Raw genomic sequence first — 12,449 nt, forward strand, 5'->3', positions numbered from 1 at the left:
CTTTTCCTGACAGTGCTGACAGGGAGGGCTGAACCCTGCTCACCTCCTCCTTTGGGGCTTTGCGGTGTACATGGGGCTGGGTACTGGTGAGCTCCAGGACCCCAAGGCTGGTGCACTGGGTGCCTGTGGCATACGCTGTGTTCATACTGGTGTGCCTGGTGCTGGAACATGGTGGGTACCGGTGTGCCCAGTGCCAGTGTGTGCTGGGTAGTGGTGTGCCTGGTGCTGGATCCCCTGGTGCCGGTGGGTGGGGGCACATACTAATGGTGCCAGTGCTGGTGTGCCCCAGGTCCTAGTGTACCTGGTGTTGGTGTGTGCTGGGTCCCAGTGCACCTGGTGCTGGTGTGCACTGGATCCTGGTGTACCTGGTGCTGGTGTGGGCCGGGTCCCGGTGCACCTGGTGCTGGTGTGGGCCAGGTCCCGGTGTACCTGGTGCTGGAGTGGGGTGTGTCCTGGTGTACCTGGTGCTGGAGTGGGGTGTGTCCTGGTGTACCTGGTGCTGGTGTGCGCTGGATTCCGGTGCACCTGGTGCTGGAGTGGGCCGGGTCCCGGTGCACCTGGTGCTGGTGTGCGCTGGATCCCGGTGCACCTGGTGCTGGAGTGGGCCGGGTCCCGGTGTACCTGGTGCTGGTGTGCGCTGGATCCCGGTGCACCTGGTGCTGGAGTGGGCCGGGTCCCGGTGCACCTGGTGCTGGTGTGGGGTGGGTCGCGGTGTACCTGGTGCTGGTGTGGGCCGGGTCCCGGTGCACCTGGTGCTGGTGTGGGCCGGGTCCCGGTGCACCTGGTGCTGGTGTGGGCCGGGTCCCGGTGCACCTGGTGCTGGTGTACGCTGGATCCCAGTGCACCTGGTGCTGGTGTGGGGTGGGTCGCGGTGTACCTGGTGCTGGTGTGGGGTGTGTCCCGGTGTACCTGGTGCTGGTGTACGCTGGATCCCGGTGCACCTGGTGCTGGAGTGGGCCGGGTCCCGGTGTACCTGGTGCTGGTGTGGGGTGGGTCGCGGTGTACCTGGTGCTGGTGTACGCTGGATCCCGGTGCACCTGGTGCTGGTGTGGGGTGGGTCGCGGTGTACCTGGTGCTGGTGTACGCTGGATCCCGGTGCACCTGGTGCTGGTGTGGGGTGGGTCGCGGTGTAGCCGGTGTGGGCCGGGTCCTGATGCGCAGCACGGTACCGGTGGCGGTGTGGCGGGTATCAGCGTGCCCAGCGCTGGTGTGTGCGGGACGCCGGTGTGTCCGGCGCTGGTGCCCCGGTGGCGGGTGGGGCGGGCTCGCTGCGGCGGCCCGGCCCGGCCCGGCCCGGCAGGCGGAGGCGGGCGCGCTCGCCGCGCCGTCCGCCCCCCGGGGGCGCCGGCACCGGGGCGGCCAGGCCCCGCCCCCGCCTTCCCCGCCACCAGGTGGTCCCGCCCCTGCGGCCGGGGCGGCGCTCGCAGCCTCGCTCCGGCCGGCGGCGGGCACCGAGCGCGACCCCCTCCGCACCCCGCCGCACCGGGCCGCGCCCGCGGGCGGCATGAGCGCTGCCGCCGCCGCCGGGGAGGCGGCAGGTGAGGGCCGCGGGGCCGCCGCCCCCGGCGGGCCGCCCCCCCGGTGCCGCGGCGGGCCGCGCTCGGCGGCCGGCAGCCCCGTGCCCAGCCCCGGCTCCCCCGCGCCCGAGGAGGTGAGAGAGAGGCGCCGCCGCGGCCCGGCCCGGCCCGGCCGCCCGCGGGGGCTTCCGCTGCCCCGGGCGGCGGCGGCGGCGGCGGGCAGGGCCGCGGGGGGAGGGGCGACGGCGGCGTTGGGGGGAGGGGGGGCAGCGCGTGAGTGCGAGCGTGTCCCCGAGCCGGGGGGCGCGTGTCCGTGTGGTGGCGCCGGGGTGCGCGCGGGAGGGGGCGGTTGGGGGGGGCTCAGGCGTTGTGTGTGTCCCGGGGTGCGTGGGGAGGGGGGTGAAGATGCCCGGGGGGGCCGGTGGGGGGGTTGGGGTGTGCGTGTTTGTGTAGGGGGTTGTGCGACGGTGGCCGGTGTGTGCGTGGGGGGTGCAGTGAGCCCAGGGTGTGAGTGTGCGGTGTTGCCTGTGGATGGGGGAGCGGTGTGTGTGTGTGTGTCCAGGGGGGTTCTGGGGTGGTGTCGGGGTGTGCGTGGTGCGGGAGGTTGTGTGCGTTTCCGGGGGTGGGGTGGGGTGTGGGGCAGCGCCTGCGGAGTGTGCTTGTGCCCCCAGGGTGGGGGTTGTGTGGCGGTGCCTGGTGTGTGTGTGACCGGGGGGGGGGGGTTGTGTGGCGGTGCCTGGTGTGTGTGTAACCCGGGGGGGGGGGTTGTGTGGCGGTGCCTGGTGTGTGTGTGACCGGGGGGGGGTTGTGTGGCGGTGCCTGGTGTGTGTGTAACCCGGGGGGGGGGGTTGTGTGGCGGTGCCTGGTGTGTGTGTGACCGGGGGGGGGGGGGGGTTGTGTGGCGGTGCCTGGTGTGTGTGTGTGACCGGGGGGGGGGGGGGTTGTGTGGCGGTGCCTGGTGTGTGTGTGTGACCGGGGGGGGGGGTTGTGTGGCGGTGCCTGGTGTGTGTGTGACCGGGGGGGGGGGGTTGTGTGGCGGTGCCTGGTGTGTGTGTGTGACCGGGGGGGGGGGGGTTGTGTGGCGGTGCCTGGTGTGTGTGTGACCGGGGGGGGGGGGTTGTGTGGCGGTGCCTGGTGTGTGTGTGACCGGGGGGGGGTTGTGTGGCGGTGCCTGGTGTGTGTGTAACCCGGGGGGGGGGGTTGTGTGGCGGTGCCTGGTGTGTGTGTAACCCGGGGGGGGGGGTTGTGTGGCGGTGCCTGGTGTGTGTGTAACCCGGGGGGGGGGTTGTGTGGCGGTGCCTGGTGTGTGTGTAACCCGGGGGGGGGGGGGTTGTGTGGCGGTGCCTGGTGTGTGTGTAACCCGGGGGGGGGATTGTGTGGCGGTGCCTGGTGTGTGTGTAACCCGGGGGGGGGGGGTTGTGTGGCGGTGCCTGGTGTGTGTGTGACCGGGGGGGGGGGGTTGTGTGGCGGTGCCTGGTGTGTGTGTGACCGGGGGGGGTTGTGTGGCGGTGCCTGGTGTGTGTGTGTGACCGGGGGGGGGGGTTGTGTGGCGGTGCCTGGTGTGTGTGTGTGACCGGGGGGGGGTTGTGTGACGGTGTGTGTGTGTCCCTGGGGGAGGGGGTGGTGTGGCGGTGCGTGGGGCGTGCGCGCGTGTGTCCCCAGAGCGGGAGTTGCCCGTGTGGCTGTGTGGGCGGGGGTTGTGTGGAGGTGCCGGGGTGTGTGTGTGTGTGTGTCCGTGTGTGGGTCCCCGTGTCGGAGCCGGCGGGGGGCTGCGGCCCCTCCCGGGGCGGCCGGCTCCGGGCAGGACCGGGAGCGCGGGCGCCATCTTGGGAGCGATCAGGTGTCCGGGCCGGGACCCCCCGCGCCGCCGCCGCCGCCGGCCGGGCGCGGGGGGGTGTCCGGCGTGGTCGGGGGTGCTGGGGGGGGTGTGCGCGGCGGGCGTGTGCGGCGGGGGGTAGGGGGGGTTCTGAGCCATGGTTGGCGAGGCAGGGGTGTGCGCTGCGTGGCGGGGGGGGTGTTTCGGGGGTGCGAGCGAGGGCTCTCTGTGCAGAGGTTGCCGGGGCACGGGTGTGTGCTTGTGTGCTGTAGGAAGAACAGTCTGCCTGGGGGTGCTGCGGGTGCCCCTGGTTGTGGGTCTCCGCAGCAGGTTGCGATGGGGAGGGGGGTGTTTGCGGGCGGTTGTGTGCCCTAGTGCTGGGTGTGGGGCTCGGCAGGGTGTGTTGCGGGTGAGCTTGTGCAGGGAGGAGGTTTGCAGGGGTCGAGGGCTCAGCAGTGGGGTTGGGGGCTGTAGGGCTCTCCTGGCCGGCTGGGGGGCCCTTGGGAGTGACCTGAGCAGAAAGGGGGTTGCTCCCCTGGGGAGGGGGGTTACCCGGCTCCCAGATGGGGCGCGTCGCCCCTGAGGGTGCCGCCATGAGGACGGGGTGCCCTGAGTGCCCGAGCCTTCGGCAGCCGTGTGTGGCGCGGGGGCTGGTTCCCCCCAGCCTTAATCTCCAGGCAGGGGGTGGAGGGCCCTGCCTGAGGCTGCAGCCTGGGGGCCATGTGCTGGGCGGCTGAAATCCCTTTGCAAAGGAGCCTCCTGCGGTTTGCATGGAGCCCCTACCTATGTCCTGCCTTCCCTATTTTCTGCCAATTTAGTAGTTAACTCCAGCAGTTCCTCCCCCTCCCCTATTTAAAGCTTGGAGGAAGAGGCCCTGAGCAGTGCTGCCTCTCCCTTAGCACTGCGGTTTTGCTGTGAGCCTCCTGCTCCGCTCCCCTTCTGGGGTGTCCTTGCCATGGTGTTTGCCTGGTCCTGGGTGGGCTCCCTCCCCCAGCTGGTGGGCTCCCTCCCCCAGCTGGTGCATGCTGCTCACTGGAGGTCTCTGCTGCAAAGGGACTGAGCCCCAGCAGTGTCTTTGGGGCGCCAGCTGAGCTGCGTTTCGGCAGCTGTGCTGGAGATGTGGTGGGGTTGGCTAGACTGGGCCCTAGAGGGTCTGCTTTTTGCTGTTGCCCTAAATACCTGTTGCCAGCTGGGGTGAGCTGGTGCTTTTCCACTCTTTGTCTAGGGGAGACAGTCAGGTAGGGCTCACTCTGTAACAGGTTCCTGGCATTTCCCTGGGAGGGAATCCTTCCCAGTGGATGCTGGCTTTGGCTGCTGTTACTCTGCTGTAAGAGCCGGAGAGCGTTCAGTGAGGGTGGGTCCCTGGAGTTTAATCTCCAAGACTTTGTCCCCAGCTACTCTGAACTCTTCTGGTTAATTCCTCGAGTAGCAGGGGAATCCTGAAGTGCTTGATGCAGTCCCAGCTGCAATTGCTTTATTCCTGTGGCACTGAGTCAATGGGCTGAGTGGCTGGGGGTGGATGTCCCCCAGCATCAGGGGCTCTTGTGGCTTAGAAACCACAGAGTACGGCATGAGTCTGCCTTTGTTGGATGTCCCCTGTGATAAGTGGATTTTAAAGGAAAGGGCTGTTGCTATCAAGCTAGATCATACACGTGGGAAGGATGGATGACTGGATGACCTGAATATCATGTGCTTGTTGTATGGTTAATCTAAGGCTGTGTGCTGGGGTCGATTGTGATACCTCTCTACCTGAAGCAAGGAATCTGGAGAGTCTAATCAACAATGTCATTTGTTGCAGCCGTTGCAGAAACGACAGAGAACTGTGGAGGATTTCAACCAGTTCTGCACCTTTGTTTTGGCCTATGCGGGCTACATCCCATACCCTGAGGAGGTGAGCAGGCTTATGGGGTGTTCCTCAGCAAAAGGAATCACTCCTCGGGTTCTCTGCCAGGTCCTCGGCTCTTCTTTTCCTGGAGGTCAGGGAAGAGCCATTGTCTGTCCCTGGCCCCGTCCTCTTTACCCCCGAATGTCCATGTTGTGGTCTCTGGTGCTAGTTCTGCGTCTTTCCCTCCTGCAGAATGAGCCCTGGACCCACGGAGGCAGCATGAGTCCCCAGAACAGCACAGGCAGCACTCAGGACAGTGATAGCTGGGCCTCATCGCACTCCTCGGATTGTCACATCCTGCCAGATGACAGGAGGAGCAGGAACGCCGTGGCCAAGGGGGCTGTGGAAAACAGCCTGCTCATGAACTGTCCTGCCTTCCCCACCAGCTTCTATGATGTCAGGCCCCAGCAAACAAAACGGAAGAAACCGCCAGCAAAGAAACTAATTTTGGAGCAGGAGGCGGAGAAGAGGGTGCCACTGAACACTGGGAAAGGCTTTGGGGTCGACCAGGACCGGGCAAAGGAGTTGGTCGTGCTGGGGGGACAGGTGCCTCTTAAAGAGCAGTTCTTGGAGCCTTCCATCAACCCGGCTGGGGACCCCCAACCCAAATCCCTCCTGGAGGAGCTGATGAAGGAGGAGAAGGACTGGATGCCCAGAGCACAGGGGACAGAAAAGCCAACAGGAGACGATCCTCAACTAAAGGAGCATGAACCATGCCCTGGAGGGAGGAAGAGCCCTAGTTCTTGTAGTAGTACCCTGGACCAAAGCGAAGGGGAAGAGGCAAGCAGAGCAAGCTCTCAGCTTAGTGGTGAGTGTGTGAGGGAGTATGTCTACAGAGTATGGAGGGCCCTGCTGTGCTGTGGTCAGTGACAAATATTGTCCCCCCTCAGCTGGAGCTACCCATATTCCCCAGCTGCAGGGAGAGCTTGTGGATAGTCCTAGCCTCTCCCAGCAAGGGGCTTTGGGAAATACCTTAGGGAACTGGGAGACCTGGAGAGGAAAGGCCAGGGAGCTGGTCAGCCCTTCGGGAGGAACTTTCTATTCTGTAGAATGAATAGTACAAACTTGAAACATGGCTCAAAGTGGGGTGTAGGGGCACCTGGCTGATCTGGTCTTTATATATATATATTTTTTTTCCCCTCTGCAACTTCAGCCGTCGAATTCTCAGCTGCTCCCAACACCAAAGCAGAAGGTAAGTGGGGGACTTTTCTGTTTAACGCCGGTGGAACTGGCTAAGGCTTGTTTAGAGGCAGTGCTGAGCCCTTGAAGGCTTTGCCCCTGTGGGACCAGCCAGGCCCCAGTCCTGGGAGTGGCTGTGAAGATGGTTTCTGACTGGTATTTGTCTCTTCCCTGACCAGAGGATGACGCCTGGGATCTGATCACCTGCTTCTGCCTGAAGCCCTTTGCAGGGAGACCCATGATTGAATGTAATGAATGTGCTACCTGGATCCACCTCTCTTGTGCCAAGATCCGCAAATCCAACGTGCCTGAGGTTTTCATCTGCCAGCGATGTCGCGACGCCAAGCAGGAGATACGCCGCTCGAACAGAGCCCGGACGGTGCCCCGCAAGCGCTTCTGTGACTGAAGCTCTTCCAGAGAAGGGAGGTTGGGGGTCCTCTTCTTAAACTGAAGACTGTAGCCCAGTTTGGCTAGACAATCAGTGCACAGTGATGGTAGACGGAGGGCCGGCCCACTGTGCTGGACTGTCCCCCTTGCAATTCCAACTCCTGGAAGCTGCCACATGCTTCCTCCCTGGGGATTGTGTTGACCACGGAGCTTGGTTAGCCCAGAGGTGCGGGGGGGAAAGGAGGGTGGTCCAGCCATGCACTAGGTCACTCAGAAACATCTCTGTCCTTGCACAAACCCGGCTCAGTGCCTTTCCCCCCGGGCAGCCGAGGAGAACCTAGCCCAAATAATTTCCCTGTGGTGTGGTGGAAGCTTATGCCTGTCCTGAGATGTGACTCCCTTTCCTCCTTTTTCCTCACCATTTTCCTTTCCTTACCTTGGACCTTCAGGTGGGCTATGACGGTAAAGCCCCAATGACCTAAGTTCTCTTCCAGCAAGTAGACACAGCCCAGGCAAACTTCCTTCATGTAGCACTCTGCTTTCTAGAGTGGGAGGGGAAGGAATTGGTCCTGCTAACACCTGAACTAGACTGGGCTGCTCTGCATCGGCTGTATTGGCAGAGCTGACTGATCAGCCTTGTAGGATGCACAGAGGAGGCATTATCTTTTTCCCATGGTGCTCCTGGTTTTGGTTGCTGCGTCCAAGACCTCAGAATAGTTCTTTTGGGTCGGGAACAGAGCGCAGCAAAAGCATCCAGTAGTAGACAGAGGTCAGTGGCTCACTCCCATCTCTGACTGAGCTCTAGGGTGCTGCAGCTTGTACACCAACTGAGAGCGACTGTAAGTAAGTTGTGAAACAACCTTTTAGGCTATTACAAAGACGTTCTTGCTAATGAGTCCTCCCTAGTTTAGATTTTCCAGTTGCACTGAAGTCTCCTGTGTGAAAGGGACGTGGGATTTGTGGTAGGAGACCTGAACAGTTATCCTCAAAGCTGGCCATGGTAGGGGCTTGGGAGCTCTTTGGAAGGAGGGAGCAGGAGAGTGTTCTGGTTAGTTTTCCACTTCCAGATTAAAACAATTGAATCTTGTGCCCTGTGGCCATCTCCTGCATGCAGGACTGTCTGGTGAAGCATCTGCTTAAATGTCAGCCAGATGCTGAGACCTGAGCTCAGAGAGCGCCAGGTACAGGCAGGGCCTTGTTTCCAATCTCTCCTTTACTTGGAGAGCGTTGTTTTTTTTCCTGGGTACCTAGGGTGAAAGCTGATGTCTCATCAAGAGTGGGCCTTGAGTCCCTTCTACTATGCAATTGCTGCTCTGAAGATACGGGATATGCCCTCACCAGGCCCCCTTTTAGGTTACTAAGCGGAAGGCTTTTCTCCTGTTGGCTGCCTTCCTCTGTGAGTAATGTGTATGTGATCTCCTGGGGCTCCGTGTGCACTAACTGTTGGATCCCACCTCCTGCCTCCTCACAACCCCTCCAAAGAGCCTGGCCCATGTGCCTTCTGCACTTTCCGTGGGGGACACAGACCCCGCTCCTGTCCTGGTGACACTTGGCTCAGCCCTTGGTTCTCTGCTGTCCAGAGCAGGGCATAGGACATCCTGGATTTGCCAGTCTCATGACTATTTTTCTAAACTGGGTTCTTTCCTACTTGCACATCTGGTTACTGTGGGACCACAGCTGGGGGAGGGTGTAGGGCAACTGGCTGTTGCTCAGCAACCCCCAGGCTGGTCCCTGTGCCTCTCTCCTCCTGTGGAAAGCCTGGGCCCTAAAAGTGCTTTATGTTTTTATAGTTACTTTGTATTGATATGTAAAATAGCAAATTCTGGTCCTTGCCCTGTGGAGTGTGGCTGGAGTCATATGTACATAATAAAGTACTTTTGCCATAACTTTGGCATAGTTTTGTGGCCTCATCTGTAACCTTCCTCTGGGCCTTCAAAGCGTTTCCTGGGCTCCATCCTTTCCGCTGTGGCTGCCCCCTCAGGGGCTCAGAGGTGGGGTAGGGGCTCAGGGAGGGCAGTGGGGATGGACAGGCAAGAGGACTCACAAACGCAGGCTGTGGTGGGATGTCAGGTCCAAGGAGATATGAGGTAGGAGTGAGGCAGGCAGGCAGACATAAGAAACTAGAGGTCAGTTTTGAAGGACTGGAGGGGATCTGGTGTTGGCAACAGGACCGGGGTGGGGAGGGGGGGAACACTGCCCTGCAAAGCAGACACCGCTTACGTCCCAGATTGGACTGGGAGCTGGACGTGACTCTGCCAAGCGGTTTCTTTTGCCAAACTGTTTAAAGGCCCCCTTCCCATCCAGTGCATTTCTGGGTGTGGACCCTGTATTTGAGTGGCACCATCCAGCCCTGCTCCTTCCCTCCAGGTAAGCATGGCTCCCTTCCAGGTAAACACTGAATTGTACAAGTGACAGAGAATGACTGATCCAATAAACGTTTTATTTAACAGAGCAGATCATGTTGGTAAAAGCATCGTAGCTGCCTCCTTTCCCTGCTGTAGAGAATGGGAAGGTTTTACAGGAACATCTCCTGGAGGTCCATGGTCATGGAGTCAACCTTCTGGGCACTGTCTTCCTGGGTTTGCAGCCAGGCTTTGCAGAGCTGCCATTTCAGACCAACTTCCCCTGCTTTGTGAATGTCATGGGCTGACTCCAAAGAAACAGTAGGTCAGCAGGCAGGCAGGGAGCGAATTTCCTTGCTATGAGTGTTAAGGCTTAGTTTACGGTTTAGCTCAAAAGTTATATTTTGTTCTCAGGCTCTGACAAATCTTCCTTGGCCCTATCTCCACTATGGAGTGAAATTAAGATTTAGTTCTGACAGCAATCTACTTTTTTTTTATTAGCCATCCAGTTTTCAGAGTCATCCAGTTTTCTCCACAAAATAAGTCTAGTACTCTAGCATAGAGACATCACTGGCTTTCCCTGGAGATCCAGATGCATGCTAGCTTTTATCAGACAGTAAAATAGGTTCAAACTGGAGATGCAATTGGGAGAACAGTGCAGGAAGGTGCTGGGGTTGAGAGCTGGCCTGGCTGCAGGCCATTTTTTTCTTCAGCGGGAAGAAGTCATTATTTGTAGGGAACTTTATTGAACCAAGGCCTTCCTAGTGCAACTTCTTTAGTCCAGAGGCAGTTGTGCTGGGGCTGAGCCGCAGAACGGTCCAAGAACAGCGGAAAACTTGGGCATCGTTTCTAGGGGCCAAAGCTGGGATTGCATGGCCAATCCAGATCCAAGGGAGCATCCTGGAGAACAAGGAAGAATGGTCTATTCTTCTTTGGCCCAGACAGAGCTGGCTGCCTTCCCTTTCAGATGGGGAATCACTGCCTTCGTGTAAAACTTCTCCAGCTTGGGCACTGTCTGCCCCCAGAATACAGGATCAAAATCCACAGGAGCCACAGCCGTCTCCCTGTTGGTGTGCACCACAAAGTCGGCTCTCTGGAAACCTGCGGCCGCAAGCTGGCACTGCACCTGTGTGTAGTAGGCATGATCCCTCTTGAGCGAGTAGGCGTCTCCATCCACCTCCAGGCAGAAATCTTTGTCCTTGCAGGCCTCTCTCACCGTTTTGTTCCTGTGCTTATAGGGACACTTGATCTCCAGCAGCCCCAGGGACTTCCCTGTATCTGCCTCTTTGATTATGCCATCTGGGCTGGCTGCAAGCCACTCTTTCCCTTTGTGAATGAAGAGGCCACAGTCCTCCACCCTCACGGGCCTGCCCATCTTCTGGGATTTGAACTGCTCATAGGCCTGCACAGCTGCCTTCTCGTTGCGGATGCCCCACAACATGGCTGGTGTCTGCACCCCGGGGCCAGAGCTCACCACAGCTTTGAGGTACGACTGAGGCACCTCATCTGTCTTCCCGTTGGCGAATTTGCTGTTGGCAATCCTGGGGGCCACAGAGGCTGTGATACGGTCCTTCCGCCACTCATACCACGTGGGATTGCTCCGCTGGCCCCGGGTTTCCCTCTCCACTCGCTGGATGTCCTGGCTCTTGAGGGGAGGCAGAAAACTGCCTGAGGCCCCATTCAGGGGAGAGCTAGGTGGTTTCCTGGAGGAAGATGGGTCAGATCTGGCCTGAGCTGTGGCCCCTCTGGCCTCAGGCTGCTGCTTCTGGGTTGCAGAGGAACTCCGGGTGGATGCTCTGCGCTGGTGCCCAGTATCTCCTTGGGCACCGTGGGAAGCTGCGGCTCTTGGCTGAGACGAGTCTGCCTTGGTCTCTGTCCACCGGCTCGGACCGGCAGCTCTAGTAGCCGGCGTGCTCCTAGATCGGCTACCCGCAGCCGTCGCCTTGGCCCGAGCAGCGGAGGCAGAAGGCGGCGGCGCTGCGGGAGCGGTTTTGGAGGCGGCTGCAGCCGGCCGAGGGGATGACGTGCTGGCGGGTTCTTTCCTGGGTCTGCCCATGGCTGAGCGTCAGGAGCTCTCGCACTGTGGGTATAAAAGAAAATTGAATTCACGTCCCCCAGATCCAAGCTCCCCTGTCTTTGGTCCCACAGCCTGCCCTGCGACGCTCATGTCCCCCGCAGGCTGTCAGGGTGTCTCTGTCCCCATGCCCCAGCTCCATGGTGGCACAGCGCACAGCTCAGCAGTGCTGGACTATGCAAACTGCACCCCTCCTGGAGAAAAGCAGCCTCGTGCGTGCTCCTTCCCTGTGTCACAGCCAGTCCACAGAGGGGCCGGGTATGGGGGCAGCAGTGTCCCCCGCAGTGGCCGGCCCTCAAGCTGCGCTGGCCCAGGGGTGTAAGGGGAGCGGGGGGGAGGAGGTGGCATCCCCGAGCCTTCGCCCTAGGCAGGCGGCCCGAAGGCGAGACGCAGCCACTTGTGCCCCGGGGAAAGAGTCGGGTCAGGGCAGGGCAAGGCAACGAGGGGAACATCGGAGCCCACCGAGGACGAATGGCCGCCCCCACCCCCAGCAACAGCTCTCAAGTGGCCGGGGGGGGGGGCACGGCCGGGGGGGCTCGGAGCCGCGGGGCTGGGGGTGGGGGGGCGGCACGGCCGGGGGGGCTCGGAGCCGCGGGGCTGGGGGTGGGGGGGCGGCACGGCCGGGGGGGCTCGGAGCCGCGGGGCTGGGGGTGGGGGGGCGGCACGGCCGGGGGGGCTCGGAGCCGCGGGGCTGGGGGTGGGGGGGCGGCACGGCCGGGGGGGCTCGGAGCCGCGGGGCTGGGGGGGGCGGGGCACGGCCGGGGGGGCTCGGAGCCGCGGGGCTGGGGGGGGCGGGGCACGGCCGGGGGGGCTCGGAGCCGCGGGGCTGGGGGGGGGGGCGGCACGGCCGGGGGGGCTCGGAGCCGCGGGGCTGGGGGGGGCGGGGCACGGCCGGGGGGGCTCGGAGCCGCGGGGCTGGGGGGGGGGCACGGCCGGGGGGGCTCGGAGCCGCGGGGCTGGGGCAGCCTCTCCCCCGCCCCCCCCCCGCGGCCGGCCAGGGCCCAGCGCGGACAAGCCCGGGCAGGGCCGCGGCACCCGGCTGGGGCGGGCACGGGCAGCGGGCCGCCGGCTCCGGCCCGTCCCGACCGCAAGCTGCCCGGCCCCGGTGCGACGCCGGGGCCGGGGCCGGGGCCGAGGCCGCTCTCACCGCTCCGCCGCCACCGCCGCTCCCGGAAGCGCCGCCGCCGCCGCTGCCCGGGCCGGCCCCGCCCGGCCCCACGTGCTCGGGCCCGCGGCCGGGCCGGTGGGG

At 62.6% G+C, this 12,449-nt stretch overlaps 2 protein-coding genes across 2 annotated transcripts; one reads left to right on the forward strand and one right to left on the reverse strand.

Moving 5' to 3' along the window:
- Positions 1 to 1,504: 1,504 nt before the first annotated feature.
- LOC104148882 (PHD finger protein 13-like) lies at positions 1,505 to 8,670 on the forward strand. Its single transcript, XM_068954745.1, has 5 exons — positions 1,505 to 1,651; positions 5,132 to 5,224; positions 5,411 to 6,026; positions 6,372 to 6,410; positions 6,577 to 8,670. Exons 1-5 carry the CDS (start codon positions 1,505 to 1,507, stop codon positions 6,801 to 6,803), a joined length of 1,122 nt encoding a protein of 373 aa, XP_068810846.1. The 3' UTR covers positions 6,804 to 8,670.
- A 533-nt stretch (positions 8,671 to 9,203) lies between these two features.
- Positions 9,204 to 12,426, reverse strand: LOC138068138 (uncharacterized). Its single transcript, XM_068954124.1, has 2 exons — positions 12,348 to 12,426; positions 9,204 to 11,206 (listed from the first exon to the last, which is right to left on the reverse strand). The coding sequence occupies exon 2, from the start codon at positions 11,180 to 11,182 to the stop codon at positions 10,049 to 10,051; it is 1,134 nt and encodes a 377-aa protein (XP_068810225.1). The 5' UTR covers positions 11,183 to 11,206; positions 12,348 to 12,426; the 3' UTR covers positions 9,204 to 10,048.
- Between the last annotated feature and the right edge of the window lie 23 nt (positions 12,427 to 12,449).

This window comes from Struthio camelus, chromosome 9, assembly GCF_040807025.1.
Source record: "Struthio camelus isolate bStrCam1 chromosome 9, bStrCam1.hap1, whole genome shotgun sequence".
Taxonomy (NCBI): domain Eukaryota; kingdom Metazoa; phylum Chordata; class Aves; order Struthioniformes; family Struthionidae; genus Struthio; species Struthio camelus.